General features: G+C 42.7%; 1 protein-coding gene across 1 annotated transcript; it reads left to right on the top strand.

Moving 5' to 3' along the window:
• The first annotated feature begins 3,563 nt into the window (after nt 1-3,563).
• Nucleotides 3,564-18,330, top strand: shc2 (SHC (Src homology 2 domain containing) transforming protein 2). Its single transcript, XM_071920498.2, has 13 exons — nt 3,564-4,355; nt 8,815-8,885; nt 11,538-11,598; nt 12,094-12,213; nt 12,755-12,808; nt 13,000-13,051; nt 13,510-13,636; nt 14,870-15,048; nt 15,814-15,909; nt 16,512-16,691; nt 17,017-17,372; nt 17,680-17,831; nt 18,213-18,330. Exons 1-12 carry the CDS (start codon nt 3,588-3,590, stop codon nt 17,806-17,808), a joined length of 2,193 nt encoding a protein of 730 aa, XP_071776599.1. The 5' UTR covers nt 3,564-3,587; the 3' UTR covers nt 17,809-17,831; nt 18,213-18,330.
• Nucleotides 18,331-19,444: the final 1,114 nt, after the last annotated feature.

The following is a 19,444-nucleotide window of genomic DNA, read 5'->3' on the forward strand; positions in this document are numbered from 1 at the left end:
CATTTACATTTTAACCAAACAAACTGAGTTTGGTTTGAGGTCTCTGTGCTGGAAGTATGTTGTTGTTCTTAGTATTATCACTGTTGTCAGGGTAATGGCTGCTAATGAGTGGTGCTGCATTCACAGCATGGTTTGTTCCACTTGTGCATGCAAAGCACCAAAGTGAGCAGGTAAATGTTAACCCTTCACACACAGTATAGTTGAATGGTTGATATTGCCACTGTTTATATGAGTGTATCATCAAATGAAATGAAATAATGTCCCACACTGATGTTTATGAAAATTAAAAAAGTGTCATCTGTGTCACCACAATTGTTATTACATCTACATTAAAAATCTTTTTAGTTGGTTTTGGTTTGAAGTAAATTTTCCATATTCATTTTACTGTTATGCATATTGTCATTGCAGTATCTTGTCTTTTTACAGAAATATGGACAGAATGTACTGTGAAGAAGCCAAGGCCAGCTATTTATGCATCAGTCAACATGCATCGATTACATCTGGTTTATCAGTAACTTCTTACACTCTGCTGCAAACAAACAAGAAGTGATTGGCTGTTTGGAGGAAGGTGGGGTGGCAGTGGCAATGATGATTGTGGTTTGTGTGTGTGTGTGTGTGTGTGTGTGTGTTTCTGTCTCAGAGGGTGTGTGTGATTTGTTGTAATGTGGACCCCTGGCCAGTGACATGAAATTGTTCTCTCATTCAGCCAATAACTGCAGCTGCTTTGTATTATGACACTTGGACCAGATTGCCTCGTTACACACGTTACAGCAGTGGTTCATTCTGATATAACCCTTTAGGAAGTGTAGTGGGCTGGATCTTATTTCCATCTTCTTTCTCCTCAAAGCCTGATAGGTAAGTTTCCTGCCACTGATGCCTTTCTGAATAACTTTTAGCTCTTACTGGATCTCTGCAAATATCGTGCAACTGGTTTAGCATTTTGTGTTTTAATGGACTTATTGAATTTTCTACCCAGGCCAGCAGTCTGTGTGGCCCTTTTAGTTGTTTCGCAAGAGCATGAAGAGTAAGTTAACAGTACTTTACATACACATTTTGGCTGTTTACTGAGTTGTGTCTTGAGTCACATTTTGTTGGACAGAGAACACAACACTCATCTCTCACCCGAAAGCTGCAGGCTGATTAAGGAAGCTTGCAAATGATTCAGAATCAATTGCTTGATTGAATTTAGGCAATTGTCCTTATTTGTCAAGCACATAACAAGCTTTTCCTGGTATATGTAGGTGTCCTTATTTAACCAGTTGACTATTCCTCTCTTTGCATAACAGATGACCCTGACTGCTACTTGGGCTATTTCACCATCCATGCAAACATCACTCACGTCTATAAAGCCTCCCTACTCCTCTTCTGCCTTACCTTTGACTGATTAACAGATTCTTGTTTCAGCCTTTTGTCTAATTTGGCTCCTTTATCTGCTTTCGTAGCCTTTAATGCCAGTTGTACTTTCTTGTTCTGTTTTCCCAAGGAACTGAGTGTCCGCTCTGTGCTCAGCGGAGGATCATTTCTGACACAATAACAGATATCAGCCTTCTATTAATACCTTGTGTCCTCTGCTTCCTGTGCGCCAGACGTGACCTTGTGTTAGAGGGCTATCTGTTCTGATGAAAGATGTTGTTATTGTTGTTGGTTGGCTCTAGACCCCCACCTCCGCCCAAACACACACACCTTCCCTGAAAGGTGTGCAGTACAAATCCCTGCTTAACCCACTTAGCGTTTCACACTGAGAAGCATGACGTATATATGTTACCTTTGTGCGAAATGGGAGAATAGAAGAGTGTGAGTGAGAGAGAATGAAAGAAGAGGGTGAAAATGATTAGACTGAAAAGGCGAGAGTGAGGGAAGGGGAGAGTGAAGGAGGGAGGGAGGGTGAGAGTGAGGAGCTAAAAGGCCTGTGCTCTCCTTCCAGAAGATGGCGGAGGGCTCCCTGGGGAGGCGGCTGGGAGGACAGGGGAGTTGGGAAGAGATTTCAAGCAGATGGGATGGGGTGGGTGTTTTGACTGATGCAGTCCCTTATGAGTACTGCTGCATTGTTTCCTTTGCCAGTTAAGTTTTTGTCTATTCCCAGGACAAATGTAATTATTCTCTATCAGCACAAGCACGCACACACACACACACACACACACACCTCCACACACAGCCTACACTTAAACTAATTGGTTGAGACCCTTTTGCCTATATATACTCACAACCCTGTGACATGAGCTCAAACATTTGCAATCAATCCCTCAGTTAATACTTTTATTTTGTATTACTCTATCAATGAGTTCTGCATTTGTCATTTCTGTTGGTTAGAATCTAATCCCATTTTCAAGATTGTATTCATTTTGTATTCATTTCATCAAATAAGACTCCTCTACAGAGAGACTGAATATAACCCAAGCATTTGGGGTTTCATTCCAAAATACTATATATTCAATTTAAAAGAATGTTATTGATATTCATTGTTCAATATTTAAAAAATGCAAATGATTGCATACTCTAAAATGTTACTATTTTGTAAAGAGAGAGCTCAAGACAGATAATATCCTTAAGATTCAGTAGTACTTTCATGCAGCAATAATTTTTTCTATATGTTTTCTATATGTGTTCAAATGGTGGATATCATATTGGAATTAAACTTTTGGGTTACTTGGGATAGCAAGTAAGTAAAACTAGTGATAAGTCTCAAGTCTTCAAAAATCCACTCAATATTTATCATCTTAATAAAAAAAAAATCAGAAGAGAGATGAGACAGCATTTCAGGTAACTGGAAGCAGTCTACCTCTCATTATGAATATTACTTTGAGAGCCCAATAGTAAGATTTACTTAAAAATTATACAACCTCACGCATGAGGTATTCAGTAAACCTTAATTTCATTACTTTCTTTTTTGTCATAATTCATATATAGACAGCACCAGAGCTATGCAATACAGCTAAAAGATAATGTGTATTGATTCAGTTTGGTTATTAATTCATTGAATGACCTTCATGTAAAATGCATTCATGTTTGTTTTGCAGCAAACTGTGTTAGTCTGTTGAAAAGGTCGTTGTTCTCTGGCATTGTCACAGGCATGCGGCCATAGCTTGATAATGTGTCAAATATTGAGCAATGGGATGCACTGCAGTGTGCGTGTGTGTGTGTGTGCAATTGATATGCATACATGTGTTTGCATGTGTGTGTAGAGGGTGGTTCAGGCAGATGTGTTTTAGCTAATGCTGTCTGAGAGCAGCTGGGCAGGGCAGGGCTAATAGATGTGCAATAACCCAATGACATCATCCAGAGAGAGAGAGAGAGTGTGGGAGTGTACGAGCGAGCTAGCCCAAGGCAGTGAACGGGAGCAGGCCAGCTCAGATGCAGAGGAGAGCGGCATGAGAGTGGGAGAGCGCGCGTGTGTGTGTGTGTGAGTGGGAGAGGACCGGACAGCGTTCAGTCAACATTGACCAGGATATAGGACTCTGCCCAGAAGATTTTCTCTCCAGTTTTTCCCCCTCCTCCATTACACCTCTCCCCCTCCCCTTTCCCCTTTCCCCTCATCCTCTATCAGTTATCCCCCCTCTCAGCCCCTGCTTCAGGCGGCTCCTCCGGGCATGCTCCTTAAGCCAAAGTATGGCCGCTTTCGCAACGACTCTGTGACCTCCTCCGACGACCTGATGCAGAGCTTAGCCATGAGCGGCAAAGTGGTGGCCACACCGGTGGTCCCCTCCTCCACCCCCAGCCTGCCTTTGCCTCCCCTGCCTCCTCTGGATCCCAGCGCCAGGTCCTCCTCCTCTGCCGGGGCCGCGGCCCTGGCCGACTCCCCCTGCCTGGATGGGGAGCAGGACGCCACCACCACCTTCTGCATGCTCATCCCCAAGATGCCTCAGTGGAAGTTCTCCAACTCCCTGCTCAGCCGGAGCCCGTCCAACTCCAGCTCCAGCTCCAGCTCTAGCAAGGACTCGGGCAAGGCGGCAGCAGCTCCTTCCCAGGCCTCTGTCTCCTCCTCCTCATCATCACACGGGCCCGGTGGTGCGACCTCAGTCAGTGGCCCCGTGGCCAGTCTAGCTGCGGTGCTTAACTCCTGTGACCCTGTGTGTGTCACCCCCTGTTCCCTACAGGCCATCCGAGGGCAGAGAGCAGCCGCACTAGCCAGCTCAGCCGGTCCGGGGGGCCACGGATTTGGGGCCATGGAGGTCACAGGGAGCCCCGGGGGCTCCAGCAGCTCCAGGTCAGGAATGAGCCGCAGGACAAGAGTGGAAGGCATGTGGCTGGGGGGAGAAGACTTCAACCAGAAGGGCAGCTTCATCCACAAGCCATCCCAAGGCTGGCTGCACCCCGACAAGAAGATTGCAGGACCAGGAGCCTCCTATATTGTCAGGGTGAGTCAATGCACACTCTTACAGACTACTCTCATCTTATTTCACTGTGTGCATTCATTGTAATGGAAGTTAACCATTCACTTAATTCAGGATTTGTTTCCTTGCAGAACAGTTTGATAGTGTTTACATCAGGTTTTGAATTGTTTGTTCAAATTTGTTAACAAGTCTGATGTTGTTTTACAAGCAAACCAGAAAAGTACTAACTTTTTTCAAATGTAAATACTCGCACATGATGTAACAACTGGGTACAATTGCCTGCTCACAGGAACCATTGTATCACGTAATATTAACGACCCCATTTCCAGGCTTCTCTATCTGGGTGGGAAACAAAAGGACACCACAGTGCCAGGCAGTTTATTATGCAGCCCATGTGGTGCGGGCTGAGGAATACATAATTTAATCCAGATAGATGGCTTGGTGTGGCTGGTTGGGAGACTGCGTCAGGGCAGCACACAGGCTTCAGGGTGGAGAGATAAACAATGGAATTATATGATGCATGCATGGACTATAGTTATCAGGACCGTTGTTGCTCTACCGTATTGTTTACCATAGGTTATATGCATGAGAGACTATAGTTATACAATAACCGTCCCTATATAGTGCCTGTAACCTATGCCTGACACAACATTATGCCTGGTGGCTGTTTTAGTAATGGTGTGTAACATAAATAAGACTACAGTTAAATGAGCTGTAGTTTAAATCCAATATGAGGAAGCATGTGGGAGTGGCATGCTTTGTGTGGTTGCTAGATTGTTTAATTGTTTAATGTGTGGAATGAGAAAAGATTTTATCTTTTAGATTTAAAATTTGATTTACGATGCATCAGCACAATGAATCTCAATCTTCTTATAAGTATTGTCATCATTATAGTATGCTTGAATGCTCTTTATACAGAATAGGATGCAGATATTTCTCCTTAAGCTTTTATCACAAATAAGATCAGGCTCCAGAAATAGGAAATTACACCGTCTTTCCTGACAGAAAGGTGGCATTGATTATACATGAAATAAGCCGTTTTGTGTTATGAAAGCCATGCGGCTTGTGCAGTGACTGAAGAGATATCTTTATCAGCCTTCTAGTGATTTGTGTTCACAAAGGGTTACCATCCCAGGCAGACTGCTTGACGTCAATGTCAATGATCTCCCCTCAGCGATCCCCCACACCCGCTCGCCTCCGCCCCTCTCACCACTTCTCTCCCCCCCTCCTCCTCCTCCAGCCTCAAACTAATGACATGGCTCTTGATTAGCCCAGTCTAGGGCCCAAGCACACTTTCTAATGGCATTACACAGGCACCATTCATTCCTATATTCAATTACATTTAATCACAGTCATTTGCATCATGTGAAATGGAAGAGAAGGGTTGGACGGCAGGGGCTGGGAGGGGTCCATCTGTGTTAGGATCAGCGGTGAGTACGTTTCAGCTCTCAACACCATGCAGGGGCTTCCCTAGGCTCATATTAACAACAAGTGCTCCTCTCATATTAACACCATGTCTGATTAATGTCTTTTTATTGACTAACATGTTATTCCGTTAAACATGCAAGAAAACACCACTGGAGATACATACATATCAGATGCATAGTATATTTTATCAGTCTGACCTATTAACATCTTATTGTGGTCAACTGCAAGTGTACTGTAATAATTTTAGATTATCAGTGTGAGCTAATGTGCAAAACGGATTTCATGGCTGCTTGAGCAGTAGTGTGTGTGTGACTCAGTGGTAAATCTATGCAGGGAGGAGCACTTGCTGCATGTATTAGTGTCACAGTGACAGTAGATTTCTGCTGCGCTGTGCCATTTTTATTCTGCACAGCCACCATAGCCCACAGCTCTCTCTGTCTCTATTTCTGTCTCTCTCTCTCTCTCACACACACACACACACACACACACACACACAAACACACACACACACAAAACCATACACAAACACTCCTCCACTGGGAGGTGACAGACTCAGACAGGATCCTTAGCGTTTGTTTCCTCTCTGACACTTCCTCTGTGCCCACGCAGCCAGGCCAGGCAGCTGTGTCTGGCCTGCATCTGCCATCTTTGACAGCCGGGGCGCCGCAATGCACCCATCAAGCGAGCCCTGCAGCTGCCAAACCCGCCATCAGTTAAACAGCCATAAAAACCAGCCTGCTATCATTTTATACACTTAGTTAGCTAACAATCCATTCAACTGGTGCACAGTATTTCCCTTCCAATTATAAAATCAGCCAGCTATCACACAGTGCTATTTTCTAGCCAATGTAGAACAATTTACTGCTAGTAGTCTAATTTGCAGCAAGCCCCTTCTATGATGTTCTTGCAAGTGGAAAGGTCACTGAATAAATTTGTCAGTCACATGCTCTCAAATATGCTGTGGCAAGTGCAAAAAACTATGAAGGATGTGTACCCAATTTTGCAAAAAGCCTCAACCAGTGTCAACCATCATTAGCTATCTACACCATCCAGATACTGTCTGATAACATCCAGCTATCCACAGTATCTGTCCATCCATCCGTCCATCTGTGCATCCATCCATTCACAACATGCCTCTTGGTCTGGCCTTGCGTTAGTAGTAGAAGGAGCTTGGATAAGCAGATATGAGATAATAAACTGAGCACAGGATGTCTTCTACAGCACTGACAGCCAGGCTACATAAGCTAATATAATAAATAGATATCACTTCCCTCAAGGAAGGCAGCCATGATGCAGGGAAGTTCAAAAGAAAAAGCCAATTTCCTTGAATTTCTGAGGAATGCTTCTTGGAAAGCCTGTGTCCCTGGTTACAAGAATAGTGTGTTAGAGACTTGGCCGAAAGGGTAGGAGTGCAGATAGAGTGATAGAAGAGGGGATGCATTGCATCGGCAAATTTGAGAGTGTGACAATGGAGGCATTGACAGAGAGAGGCAAAGAAAAAAGAGAGAGTAGGAGAGACAATTTCCCTGATGGAAGACTTCCCCCTGTCTCCTAATCTGGTTAGAAAGCTCATTAAGCTCTCAGGCTCAAGGGTTGCTGTGTGTGTGTGTGTGTGTGTGTGTGTGTGTGTGTGTGTGTGGCTGTGTGTGTGTGTGGCTGTGTGTGTGGCTGCTGCTTGGTCTGTCTCTAAGCTGCTGCAGTCTCAATAACAGTCTTGGAAACAACTCTAAATATGACATTGATTGAGTTTGAACCAAATTAGAACAGGCAGGATGTAAATGATGTAGCACCTAATTAGTCTGACAAAGGCAAAATAAATCAGCCAAGCTACTACGACCTAAGAGTTTGACATCATGGGATATGAGTAGAACTCTCTTATGGAGTGTTGTTTAAAGCAGGGCATGTATGGAAACAGTGATGTATTGGTAAAAGGCTGGTAAACTATGACCTCCAGTTGGTGATCAACAATCACCAATATTGCCTACAAAAATAAACAGCAATAGCTACTTTTTGTATCTTTTAACGGTCAAAGGTTATGACAAGGGTTTAGATACACATCACACAAATGATCTATATTTTGTACCCAAATCCTTTTGTCAGAACAGGAGATGAGCTTTGAAGTAATTTTTCTCAGTTTCAGTATTCATGCGTACTGCATGTTGGATCTGAATACAATAATATAGTAGTATTCATTTATCTTTTATTTCCTTTTTAAAAGCCAATTTTCATGAATAAGTCTGATACTACTTACTATCATAAAGATTTGCATTAGCTGAAATAGGTAGGTCAACTATTTTACCAACAAAAATGTGAATTTACCCTCCACTGCATCCCTGCATGAAAACCTCACAGATTCGCAAATTAGTACAGGACATCCTGACATGCATGACCTGCACACACACACACACACACACACACACACACACACACACACATTCATACTCCTCAGAGGCCTGCAAAGCCACAGTTCGTCCATGTCTTGCAGCTCTTAGTGCTGCTAATCTAGTCAAGGTGCCATTAGCACCCCAACCTGACGGCCATTAGGAAGCCACTCAGCTGGCTGTTAGCCACTGGAGTACACTTAAATGGCCTACATGTGGAGTCTAGCTAGATTACAAAGCACAAAACTCACAATTACCAACAGTAGATTACATATCATGTATAGCAGTGTTTCCCCCAGAAGTGTTTCCTTGGAAGAGTGGGAAGGCTGCTAAAAGACAATTTGAAAGGTTTTAGTTATGATTATATTATCTATTATGCAAGAAAAGGTCTTCAGAAAGCTAGTAACTTCGATAATATTCCATAGTGGATTTGGTTTTCATGCTAGCATTCTTTTTGGAAGAGGTGTCACATTTTTTAAATGTTGGATATCTTCTTGTTTTGAAATTAAACTCTTCATTTTTATTCCTGTATCAGTGAAGGAGCCATGATTAATCCAGCACTAAAAGCACTAAACTCATAATTTAACTCAAAGGAACATCTAATCTTGACTGAAATCTGTTAGCACTGTAAGGTAAAACATGTTTTCTTCTCTGTTCGATCTGTGTCTATGCAGTACATGGGCTGCATTGAGGTGCTGAAATCAATGCGCTCCCTGGACTTCAACACACGGACTCAGGTGACGAGGTAAGTTGGAGGTTAACTATCTCTCATGGTTGTGGTGAGTCAGGAGAATTTGATCCGAGCTGTATAGGATTAACAAAAGGATCAGTCACTATGACACCAAATCACTATCATCAGGCCTGTCAGATCTGGGCTGGTACTTCTCAAGCATCTGAGAGAAGGAGGGTTTATTTTAGCTTTTCATTTCAGGTCATAAGGAAAGAGACAGTTAAGGGGACTTGGTGAGCGATCCCAATTACGTGCTTTCATTATAAAAGGCTTAATAAATACACGCAAACCTGTAGCTTATTTCAGTTAACTTTTCAGGAATGTAGAAAAACCTGCAGTCTTTTCATTCGGACAGCCAACATTTTTGAAATTCTAGTCGTGGATTTCACAGGTCACAAATCTTGCTCAAACAGTTAAGGACAGTGGAAATTAAATTCCAATTCAAGTAAACATGAAAATAACCAAAACTGGCATTACACTGTTTTTCCACAATGGCAGCAATACAGTGTTGCGTCTCCCAGTTAAGAGATGTCAGTGTATCACTGTAGCAAACAGAACTACAGTTTTCAGTGGTGTGACTGGTCATAACTTTTTAAAGTATAAAACTATGGGTCGTAGCATATCTGTCTGTGTGTTTTTGTATGCTACATGTGATGTTATTGTTATGAAAGCAGGGTTCTTTGCAATCCTGGGCCTCATGGGAGCAGTGCACCGCCCCACTCCCTCTTTCCCTCTCTCTCTCTCTCTCTCTCTCTCTCCCTCTCTGTCTCTCTCTCTCTCACCCTCCTCTCTCTCCTCCATAATCGATCGCCAGTAATCGGAGCCCACCATGCATCCAAGGCTTAAGTGCAGGTGGGAGGAGGCAGCAGAGATGGAGTGATAGAGGGAGATCTATTATTGATGATGTTCGCTAATGACTGTGGAAAGCTGCAGTGGTCGTCATGAACGCACCCCGCTGGATACTGTCTGCTGTGACTCATGGGGGGGGGGTCAAAACAAAACAGCAAAACAAAGATGAGCAAAGACAGAAATGATGCTTTGCATAAGCTGCCTACATCAGGTTAAGTTATCTACTGTATCACGATTAATTGCGTGACATAACAAGCTTAGCTGTGTTCAGTTTAGTGTACTCATAATGAATGTGTTTTGTTTGACATCCTTGTATGATTCTGTTGGTTATGGTGGTTGGTGGTTGACAAATGGCTTTGTATAATGCTATTTGTCACTGACTACTTTACAAAAGACCTCCAAATTCCCTAGTGATGCTGAGGGCAAGAGGCCCGGCTCTCTGAATCCTTGGGGAACAGACGACTGTTCATCTGGCCAGCTAGGCCACGGATCTATGATTTATTGACTCAATCAGTCTAACAAACTTTTTTTACAACACATTTTATGTGAATCGTTGCATAACACAATGTGGATCTAATTCAAAAGCAGCCTTTTAAAGTCAGAGCCTGCCATGCGTGCAGAGCTGGCCTCATTTCTTTAGCTTGTTGACTTGTAGGCCCCAGAAATCAGCTGCCATACAGTTAATTTAGTCCTGGAATACTAAAACAAATTTGTCGGTGGGCCTCAGAATCTCAAAAATGTACTTCAAGTCGTGGATTTGCAGAAGCTGTGTCCTCCCAACAGTAGGCTCTTTGGTAGATCTGGCTGTGTCACTGTGTTAAGTCATTAAACAGCAACACCAGGGAGAATGAGGCACAGCATTTTGTCGCAGGAAAGACACAGAGACTGCAGACAAAAACAACAACAACAGTCCACCTCTCTCCTCCCACCCCTCTCGTCAACATGAGTCACTCCAACATTGTGGTGTTTTTCAAAAATCCCTGAGAAGACCTTTACTCGAGATGGGGCCCGGGACGCTGCTTTTTAAATATTTACGAGCCACTTGATAGGGGCAGCTGGGTTCTCGACTCCCGTCCCCTCGTTATATCTGACTATCTCACTGGGACAAAGCCCATAAACACCCATTAGACAGCTATTCCCAGGAGTTATGGCAGCCTCATTGCAAAGATGTACCATTTCTGCAAATTCCAACGGCTGAGAGAACTGGACTGAGGAAAATAAACAATGTGAAATAAATGACGCCCTGAACAAGCAGAGAGACGGACTACAGACATGCACAAACCCTAGACACTTTATTTTACCTTGAGTAATGACATTTCTCTTATTACCTAATTATTATTTCAAACTGTGAGTTTGACATGAGTTTGATATTCATGAAGACATGATTCAGATTTTGATTATATAAACCATGCCCATCAGTGGTAACCAGAGCTCGTCTGGTACGTTGTGAGTTGACCTGCTCAACCTTTCCTTGACCTTTGAACTGTTATGGATCTGTGACCTATGACCTTGGCTTGAGGGAGGGAACACAGAGCTGCTGTTCATGTTTATCCTCAGGTTGTCCATAACGGTGATGCTGCAATTTTGTATAGTCCTGAACACTTTTGCTCAACTGTTTAAAACTTTGTTTGTTTAAAAGTTTGTGAATTTATTTATGTTGTTGCCACTGTATTGAATCATTCATTATGTGGATGCACAGTCAGCATGAATACACACGATTTCTACATCATCCATGTGTCCTAGTAGCCAGTTGATCAGTGGCCAGTGTCTCCTATTATGGTATTGTGACCTCTGACCTTTCTTCATTCTTCTAACCAGGGAAGCCATCAACAGGCTGTGTGACGCTGTGCCTGGTGGGAAGGGGGCTTGGAGGAAGAAGGTAATAGTAAAGTTGTAATCCTATTGTGTGCAATGTGTGCATCAGACTTGGGTCAGATAGTATTTGCAAATAATCCTTAGCATTTTAACCTACATTGAAACTGTGTTTTAGCCTGCTTGGTGTACCAGATGGGTAGGTTGCTGCAAAGGACAATACAATGAGTGCCAGAAAGTCAATTTAGTACATTTTGTGTCTGACAACTTGTCTGATGCTTTCTGGATTGTTTTGATATGGTAAACCCTACCCATCTGCTGCTCCAAGTAGGTTTAAACAGATTTATTTGCAACTAATTATTTGCAATCAATATTTGACTATTTGGTCTTTGGTCTGTGTGTGGGGGCCATCATGCATGTGCATGTATGTGTATCTATGTGCCTGTTTTTTTGTATTACTATTTTATTTTTTGTCTTAAGACAAGTATATGTGACATCTCAACTTAGAGTATTAACTGTGTGATAATTAGTCCATAATTTCCACTGTCTCTTTGTCATGTAGGCCCTGAACAAAGCTCTCCAGTCCATCATGGGGAAGAGTAACCTGCGCTTTGCTGGCATGAGTATTGCAGTCAATATCTCCATAGAGGGCCTCAGTCTGCTCATCCCGACCACACGACAGGTTAGACACTGCTAAACTACCATAAATTAATCTGTGCTAGGGTTAGACTGATAGCCTTTTATTAAATATCACATATCGTCCAGGAGGATGTTTATAGGCCTAATGGATCCCAGCATTTCCTCTGCTATTGAATTGGTGCTGTGGGTCATCCTGCCTTAAGGATGAAAAGAATTTCAATTAGTGCAAGTTTCAATGGAGAGAATTAATGTCCCATGATCTAAATGCTATTTCAGAGGCTTTTTCAACCTGGAAAATATTGAATCCATGTAATTTTTTGGTGTGAAAATGGTCAAATTTAAAGGTGCTGTGTATCGGGAAGACAGCTATCAGCTATCCGCAGCTTCAGTCTAAAAATATCAGTATTGGTATTGGCCTTCAAAACCCATATCAGCCAAACCCTAATCTGTACATCATTGGATGATCAAAAGAATCTCTTGGATTCTGAATCGTCTGAATATATCCATTTCAACCAATGATACGATGAAACAGTGAAGAATATTGGCAAACCTCTGCCTCTGTTTGTATCCATTTATCTTTTCAGGTGATAGCACACCATCCCATGCAGTCCATCTCATTTGCCTCTGGGGGAGACACAGTGAGTGCAATGTATTATTCCCTGCTCCCTTCTGTGTTGTTGGAATGGACTTTTTGGCAGACTGTACATCTGGCTAGGTTGCATTTGACTGGTTTCCAATCTCATGACCAAAGAATCAACGAGGGCTTTAATTTAGTTATATACCCCTAATTCATCTGGCCTTATTGAGTTTTTCCTCCTGTCTGTTGCAGGACACGCCCGACTATGTTGCGTATGTGGCCAAAGACCCAGTCAATCAGAGAGGTATCTCCTGAAAAGCTTCTCTTTCAGCCTCACTGCCTGTTTCATAACCATGCACAATACTGTGTTGTGTGGATATGTTTCCACTCATTGCTGCTGTGTCTCACTGCCACTTGTTTATCAAGATGCTGCCATTGACTTTCATTGAGTTTCATTCTGACTTATCCACCATTTGGGAAAAAAATGACACCATCTCCTGAAATAATTCCTGATATGAAAGTAAAGCTTATTATGAAGTATTACTAAAGTTATTGGCTTAAGACATTATACAATTGTAATATTCTGGAGCAAGAGATCACCTCCATCAAAAAAAATACTCTCAAAATCAACATATATAACATTTTGTAATGAAGCTCTTCAATTAATTGGATTAATATTGGGCCAGGAGCTTACTCCTGAAAACCTGTGCCAACTAGAAAAACCTCTTTACCCCACCGACTCTCCTCTTTGATTTCCTGCAGCGTGTCACATCCTGGAGTGCTCAGACGGTTTAGCCCAGAGTGTCATCAGTACCATTGGCCAAGCCTTCGAGCTGCAGTTCAAACAGTACCTGCACAGTCCTCCCAAAACCATGGCTTCAATGGAAAGGTGAGATAACGATAAATAGTTCCTTTGCAGCTTTCCTAAATCCATGGCTTCAATGGAGAGGTGAGATAATATCAAGTAGTTGCTCGGCAGTCCTACCAAAACAATGGCTTCCATGAAAAGTTGAAAACATTTAAAGAGTATCTCCACAGCCCGCTTCTATGGAGTGGTGACATAATAGTAAATAGTTTCTCTGCAGCCTTCACAAAGCCACAGCCACCATGGAGCTGTGAGATAGCTGTTAAATAGTACCTTCACACAGCAAAATCATACAATTTGACTCAGAGTTAATTTAACACTTATATATACTCATAGAGCCATATCAGCTCTATGAGTGGACAACTCTCCAATCAACACTTGTTGAAAATTGTCAGAAAAGTCACTGGAAAATTTGCTGTGCACAGCCTCACAGCCCAGCTACTAGCCAACTACAAGAAGTGAGACCCCACAAATTCAGCTGACAGAAAGTGCATCATCATGATTGTTTATAGGAAGATTTGCAGCAAGGATAGAAGGAGGATAGAGGAAGTTTACTCTGCTGCCTTAATCAATCAAGGTGGTTATCAAACTTTGGCATTGGACTGGCTGGGCATCCTACATAAAGAGCTGAGTTGCATTACAAAAACCGGATACAAAACTCTCTGATTTCTTTCTTGTTCATTAGAAGGAGATGTGATACCTTGTTCTTACATTACCTCAGAATCCATCTTTCAATTCTGATCCTCACAAATATCAAAGCCTGTTATTGAGAGCTCAGGGCTTCTTCCCCTGTCACCAGACCACCTCAGGTGTTTGTGGTTCCACTGAGGACACAGGAGGAACTCCAGACTAGTTTTTCTCTTCTGGTTTCAAATGAACAGCATCCTGCTGCCGGCAATAGCAGCTCTAGACATTAGGAGATTTATATAGATAACTTCGGATGTAGAGATGTCATCTGAGCTGAAGCCTTAATCCATTTGAGAATTCAAAACTCCTTTTTTAAATTATTATTATTATTAGCAGTAGTAGTAATTGTAATAGTGGTTTTAGTAGTAGTAGTATTAGTAGTAGTACTGTTAGTGTTAGTATGTTCATGCACAGTGTAATAAAAGAATACATCACTGACTTATTGCATGCATATATATTGTTTTACTTACTTATTTAGCTCTAGAGTAGGACCTGTATTAAACTTTTCCTTTTGCTTACACATGATTACTTCCTGGATCCTGACTGTTCTGGTTGTCTTTCCTCCCTCAGGAGTATCAGGACAGAGGAGCCATCATGGGTGGAGGATGAGGACTCCTCTGAGCACGACTACTACAACAGCATCCCAGGGAAGGAGCCTCCTGTTGGGGGGGTGGTGGACTCCAGGATCAGGCCGGGTGGAGCCTTGCTGGGTCACATCCACACCCAGCCACAGAGCAAGGTAGCGGCAAAATCAGGCATGATTTTGGAAATTACATAAAGGTTCAAGTCAAGATTGTATTTAATGTTTCATCAACTCTCTAACTGGAAATTGGGAAGAGCATTCCAGTATTGCAGCTTTAGCTCTACAATATTTTTTTCCTCAAAACTAATCAGCACCAGTATTGCCACCTCTGCCACATTTTGAGATGTTCCAAGAAAGCATCTGAGAAAACATGTGCAATGTGTAATTTCCAACCTCGTCTTCTAACTTTATCACAGACATAATTGAAGCTACATCTGGTCAAAATCAAGTAGCGCGTGACTGACCTTTGCCAGTAAGTGACAGCCAGGTTCAGGCTAAACTCTTTGATCTCTGCTTCATAAACCGGTGACTGATATGCTTTGCTGCTCCTTCCCCATATTGTTTACATGGAATTCAGCCGTCAGAGCGTTAAAGTATACTCCATAACTGTCTTCTTGATGTGCCTGCACTATAATTGCCAGCGAAAGATATGATTACATAAAGAGCCCAGGCTCTTGTATTGCCTAATGGGTGAGAGAAATCATTCCTCTTTCTCTGCAGCTTGTTCAAGTGACATACTGTAGCTAACATTTCAAATAGAGTGCTTCAAAACAGCATTATGTGGGGACAAGAGATGCAAGAGTTACCATTCAGGTTGACATATAAATGTGTCCAGGATCTCTAAGAATGTCATTTTGGTGTGTGTGTGTGTGTGTGTGTGTGTGTGTGTGTGTGTGTGTGTGTGTGTGTGTGTGTGTGTGTGTGTGTTTGTAGATGGGCTCATCAGCTAGAAGAGAGCCAATGTCCTACCCCTCTGGTCAGCTGTGCTATGAACTGCACTGGGACACTGAGACCAACAGCAGCTCAGGTGAGACACCATGTGGCAATACAGAGGTATAACAACTAGAACAAAATAACTGGCTGGTAAACTTTGACCCCAGTTTAGCAGAGGTGGTCTAATCTTTCATCTGTCATTGTGAAATACAAGCAATCTACTCTATGAGACAACATTGCCACAGCAGAGAGCCTTTGTTATTTATCTCTGCCCATACTGATGATGTGAATATCTTCTGCACAGTGTACTGAGGAATGATGACACCCTAAAAATCTGCAATCTGTAAATACCAATGAACACTTTTAGATTATATTTATATTGTGGAGAAGAATGCGTTTCGATCTATTGGCTACATACAATAATATTTATATAATTTAAGACCATAACAATATGTCCCCCACCACAGTTACTACTGCAACTGGCCTAAATATGCAGCTAGGCTCATTTGTGGAAATGTAAAACCCATTAGCTATAACATTATCTGTGCACAAAGTTCTTAGACTTCAATATTTCAAGGGGTGATTTTAACCAATAGAGGGGGCAACAAGCTAACAAACAAACAATAAAACTACAAAATGTATTACACACACACACACAGAAGTTTGTACTGTATTGATAGTGCCTGTCTTTCTCAGCTCTGACGTCAGATGGTTACCTGCGTGCCGACGGCCAGCCGCCCAACAGCAGAGACTATGAGGAGCATCTGTACGTTAACACCCAGAGTCTGGACGGGCTGGACTCACTGGCCCAGGGGCCCGATGGACACAGAGGGGCCAGGGGACCCGACAGTCCCAAGAAAGACATATTTGACATGAGTAAGTCCTGAGAGTTTGCTTGGTATGCAGTGATGTATTATGATTACGGATATAGTGAAAAGTAAACTCACTTTTTTATCTTTGAAATGGAATTTATCCAGATTTTTTGTTTAACACTTTTTTGGTCACTGCATATTTCCATTTGTGGTATTTCATACTTTTGATTTCATAGTCTTTAGTATTACTCTAAAATGTGAAAAATAGTAAAAATAAAGAAAAAATGTGTGTGTCCAAACTTTTGACTGGTAGTATACATCCCATGTGAATGCTTTGGAATTAATGTTTTTGTATTTTAAGTCTGTCACTGCTCCATGGTCTCCCACAGGGCCCTTCGAAGATGCTCTGAAGCTGCATGAGGCCAGTGGAGGAGCTGTGGGCTCCGGTGTGTCGGCTGCAGCTGGAGGTCCTGGTGCCCTGGGTGGAGGGGGAGGGGTGGTGGTGCTGGAGGACCAGTGGCCCAGCCCTCCGCGCCGGCGAGCCCCCGTGGCCCCCACCGAGGAGCAGCTCCGCAGGGAGGCCTGGTACCACGGCCGCATGAGCCGGCGAGACGCGGAGAAACTCCTGGTCCGAGATGGAGATTTCCTGGTCCGGGAGAGCACCACCAACCCAGGACAGTACGTCCTGACCGGCATGCACTGTGGCCTGCCCAAACACCTGCTGCTGGTCGACCCCGAGGGAGTGGTGAGTCTTAGCTCAAACATGACTTTTGGAAAATGTTAGTTGCACTGGTTGTCATTGCAGAGATGGTTGTTAATTTGTCTAATGAGAAAGTAAAGAAAGGAAGGATGTCAAAGAAATTAAAGAAGCCCATACATTTAATTCTGGAGACATCTGATCATTCTTTATTAGCTGTTATTAATGTAGACTGAGCATTCGTGATGATGACTGTCATTCAATATGGCAAACAGGCTTTACGGAAGTCTCATACAGACTCTGGTCAACATGATCACTGACACCCTCCCCCCATCTCTTCCTGTCCTCCATAAAGGTCCGCACCAAAGACATGTTATTTGAGAGCATAAGCCACCTCATCTCATACCACCTGAAGAATGAGCTGCCTATTGTCGCAGCGGAGAGCGAGCTCCACCTCAAACAGGTGGTCAGGAGGAAACAGTGACCCATCCAGCCCTGCATGGGACGGTAAGCATGCAGTATATGAGAATGACTTGCCAATGCAGACAAGTCAGGGAAGTAGTGGAGGATAAAACCACAATTTCAAGCCAATATAAATCTTTATGAAGACTATTATTACTTAATTCATAGCATACCTTATGGTAAGAAGTATGTGCCTGATGTAAGTTGCATGAAAATTACATCTTTTCAAGAAAATAAAATATCAGAAAAATATCAAAATATAATTGGTTGTTTTTCACTTTGTGGGGATGATCAAATGGAATTCTTAGTTTTCTGAGCTTTTTATGTTACCACTACATCCCTGCATGCAACAATAGATAGTTTATTTCATGTCAGACATTTGACACTTAGATGTACAAGGCTGACATATCTTCCCTTGTCTACCAGGATCCAGAGGCGAATTCCCATGTGCCCATGCAAACCCCAGAGAAACATGAATCCGTAAAACATTTAGCCCAGCTGGGACTAAGGGACATCACTGATTCCTTCTTCCCATGGACATGGCTACCAAGGATAGCGAGACATGTGACGTCTCCTTCTACTAACTCTCTCTGTTGGCTGCCAGGCTCAACCAAACTATCCCTCATCTGTCCTAAACTCCTCAGCATGAAGTCATTAAGCTAACAAACCTTCCTATCTCAACTAGAGTCCACCGTTTGACTAATCCCAGAGCTGGAAAATTGTCAACTGATGTCAGACGTTAAAGAGACAACCGTTCGGTCAGGAGCCGTCCTCAGTCAATCACACAGGGATTTGCTGCACGTGGAAGAAAAGTCCTACAACGCCTATAACAGTGATGGTCTTCCAGTCTACCACGGCTTTCCTGACCAGCCAGTCACACACAGAGCAGTGAACTTGGCTCTGTGTGATTCACCAAACAAATCATGAACATCGCCAGAACAAAACTCTCACTGACTATCTGGTGCACATATGAAAACACAAGAGATGTCAGGTTCAATATTCATCGGTTCATTTCAGTGCAAATGCAGGAAATGTGGTCATATTTTACTATGGCTGTGAGAGACAATGGAGTAAATGTCTGTTTCATAGGAATGTAAAGACTGTTTGTTGTTACATGTTCACAGGTATGCAGTACCTGACTCTGAGATGGCACAACGGATACACACCGAACATAATGCAGTGCTAGATTTATTACCTGTTACCTTGGCCATAGATTCACTTTTTTTGATTTATCCATTATAATCTCAGGACCACATTCCAGTGTTTTAAATCACGCTTTTATGGAATTTGTATTGAAAACATCCCCGATCGTTGCAGAGAACAACTTGCTGGATATCACTTTTGCCCTCTTTTACAATATAGTCATCTCATACTATATCTACATATAGACAGTCCATTGGATGTACATAGCCTTGAATGTGGGGAGTTTGATCACATTTACCACAATATCATTAGTTTGTGTTGTGTCTGTAATGGCTGATCAGAACTTGGTAGAGACATACTGTATGTGTTATGTAAGCCTGTGAAGATTATTGGTCAGAAAGAGACTGTACTCTGTGGTCAAATGAATACTGCATCCTCTGTTATGAGCAACTGTTACTCTGCATACAAACTCAGTATATCCAGATCTGCATTTCCCCAGCCCCTCGAATTTCAGT

The sequence above is a fragment of the Centroberyx gerrardi genome, chromosome 9 (genome assembly GCF_048128805.1).
Source record: "Centroberyx gerrardi isolate f3 chromosome 9, fCenGer3.hap1.cur.20231027, whole genome shotgun sequence".
NCBI classification, from domain to species: domain Eukaryota; kingdom Metazoa; phylum Chordata; class Actinopteri; order Beryciformes; family Berycidae; genus Centroberyx; species Centroberyx gerrardi.

Coding starts and splice junctions, on each gene's coding strand:
- shc2 (XM_071920498.2), top strand. CDS start 3,588: ATGCTCCTTAAGCCAAAGTATGGCCGCTTTCGCAACGACTCTGTGACC. Junction 12,214..12,754: donor TCATCCCGACCACACGACAG/GTTAGACACTGC, acceptor TTATCTTTTCAG/GTGATAGCACACCATCCCAT. Junction 15,049..15,813: donor ACAGAGCAAGGTAGCGGCAA/AATCAGGCATGA, acceptor GTGTGTGTTTGT/AGATGGGCTCATCAGCTAGA.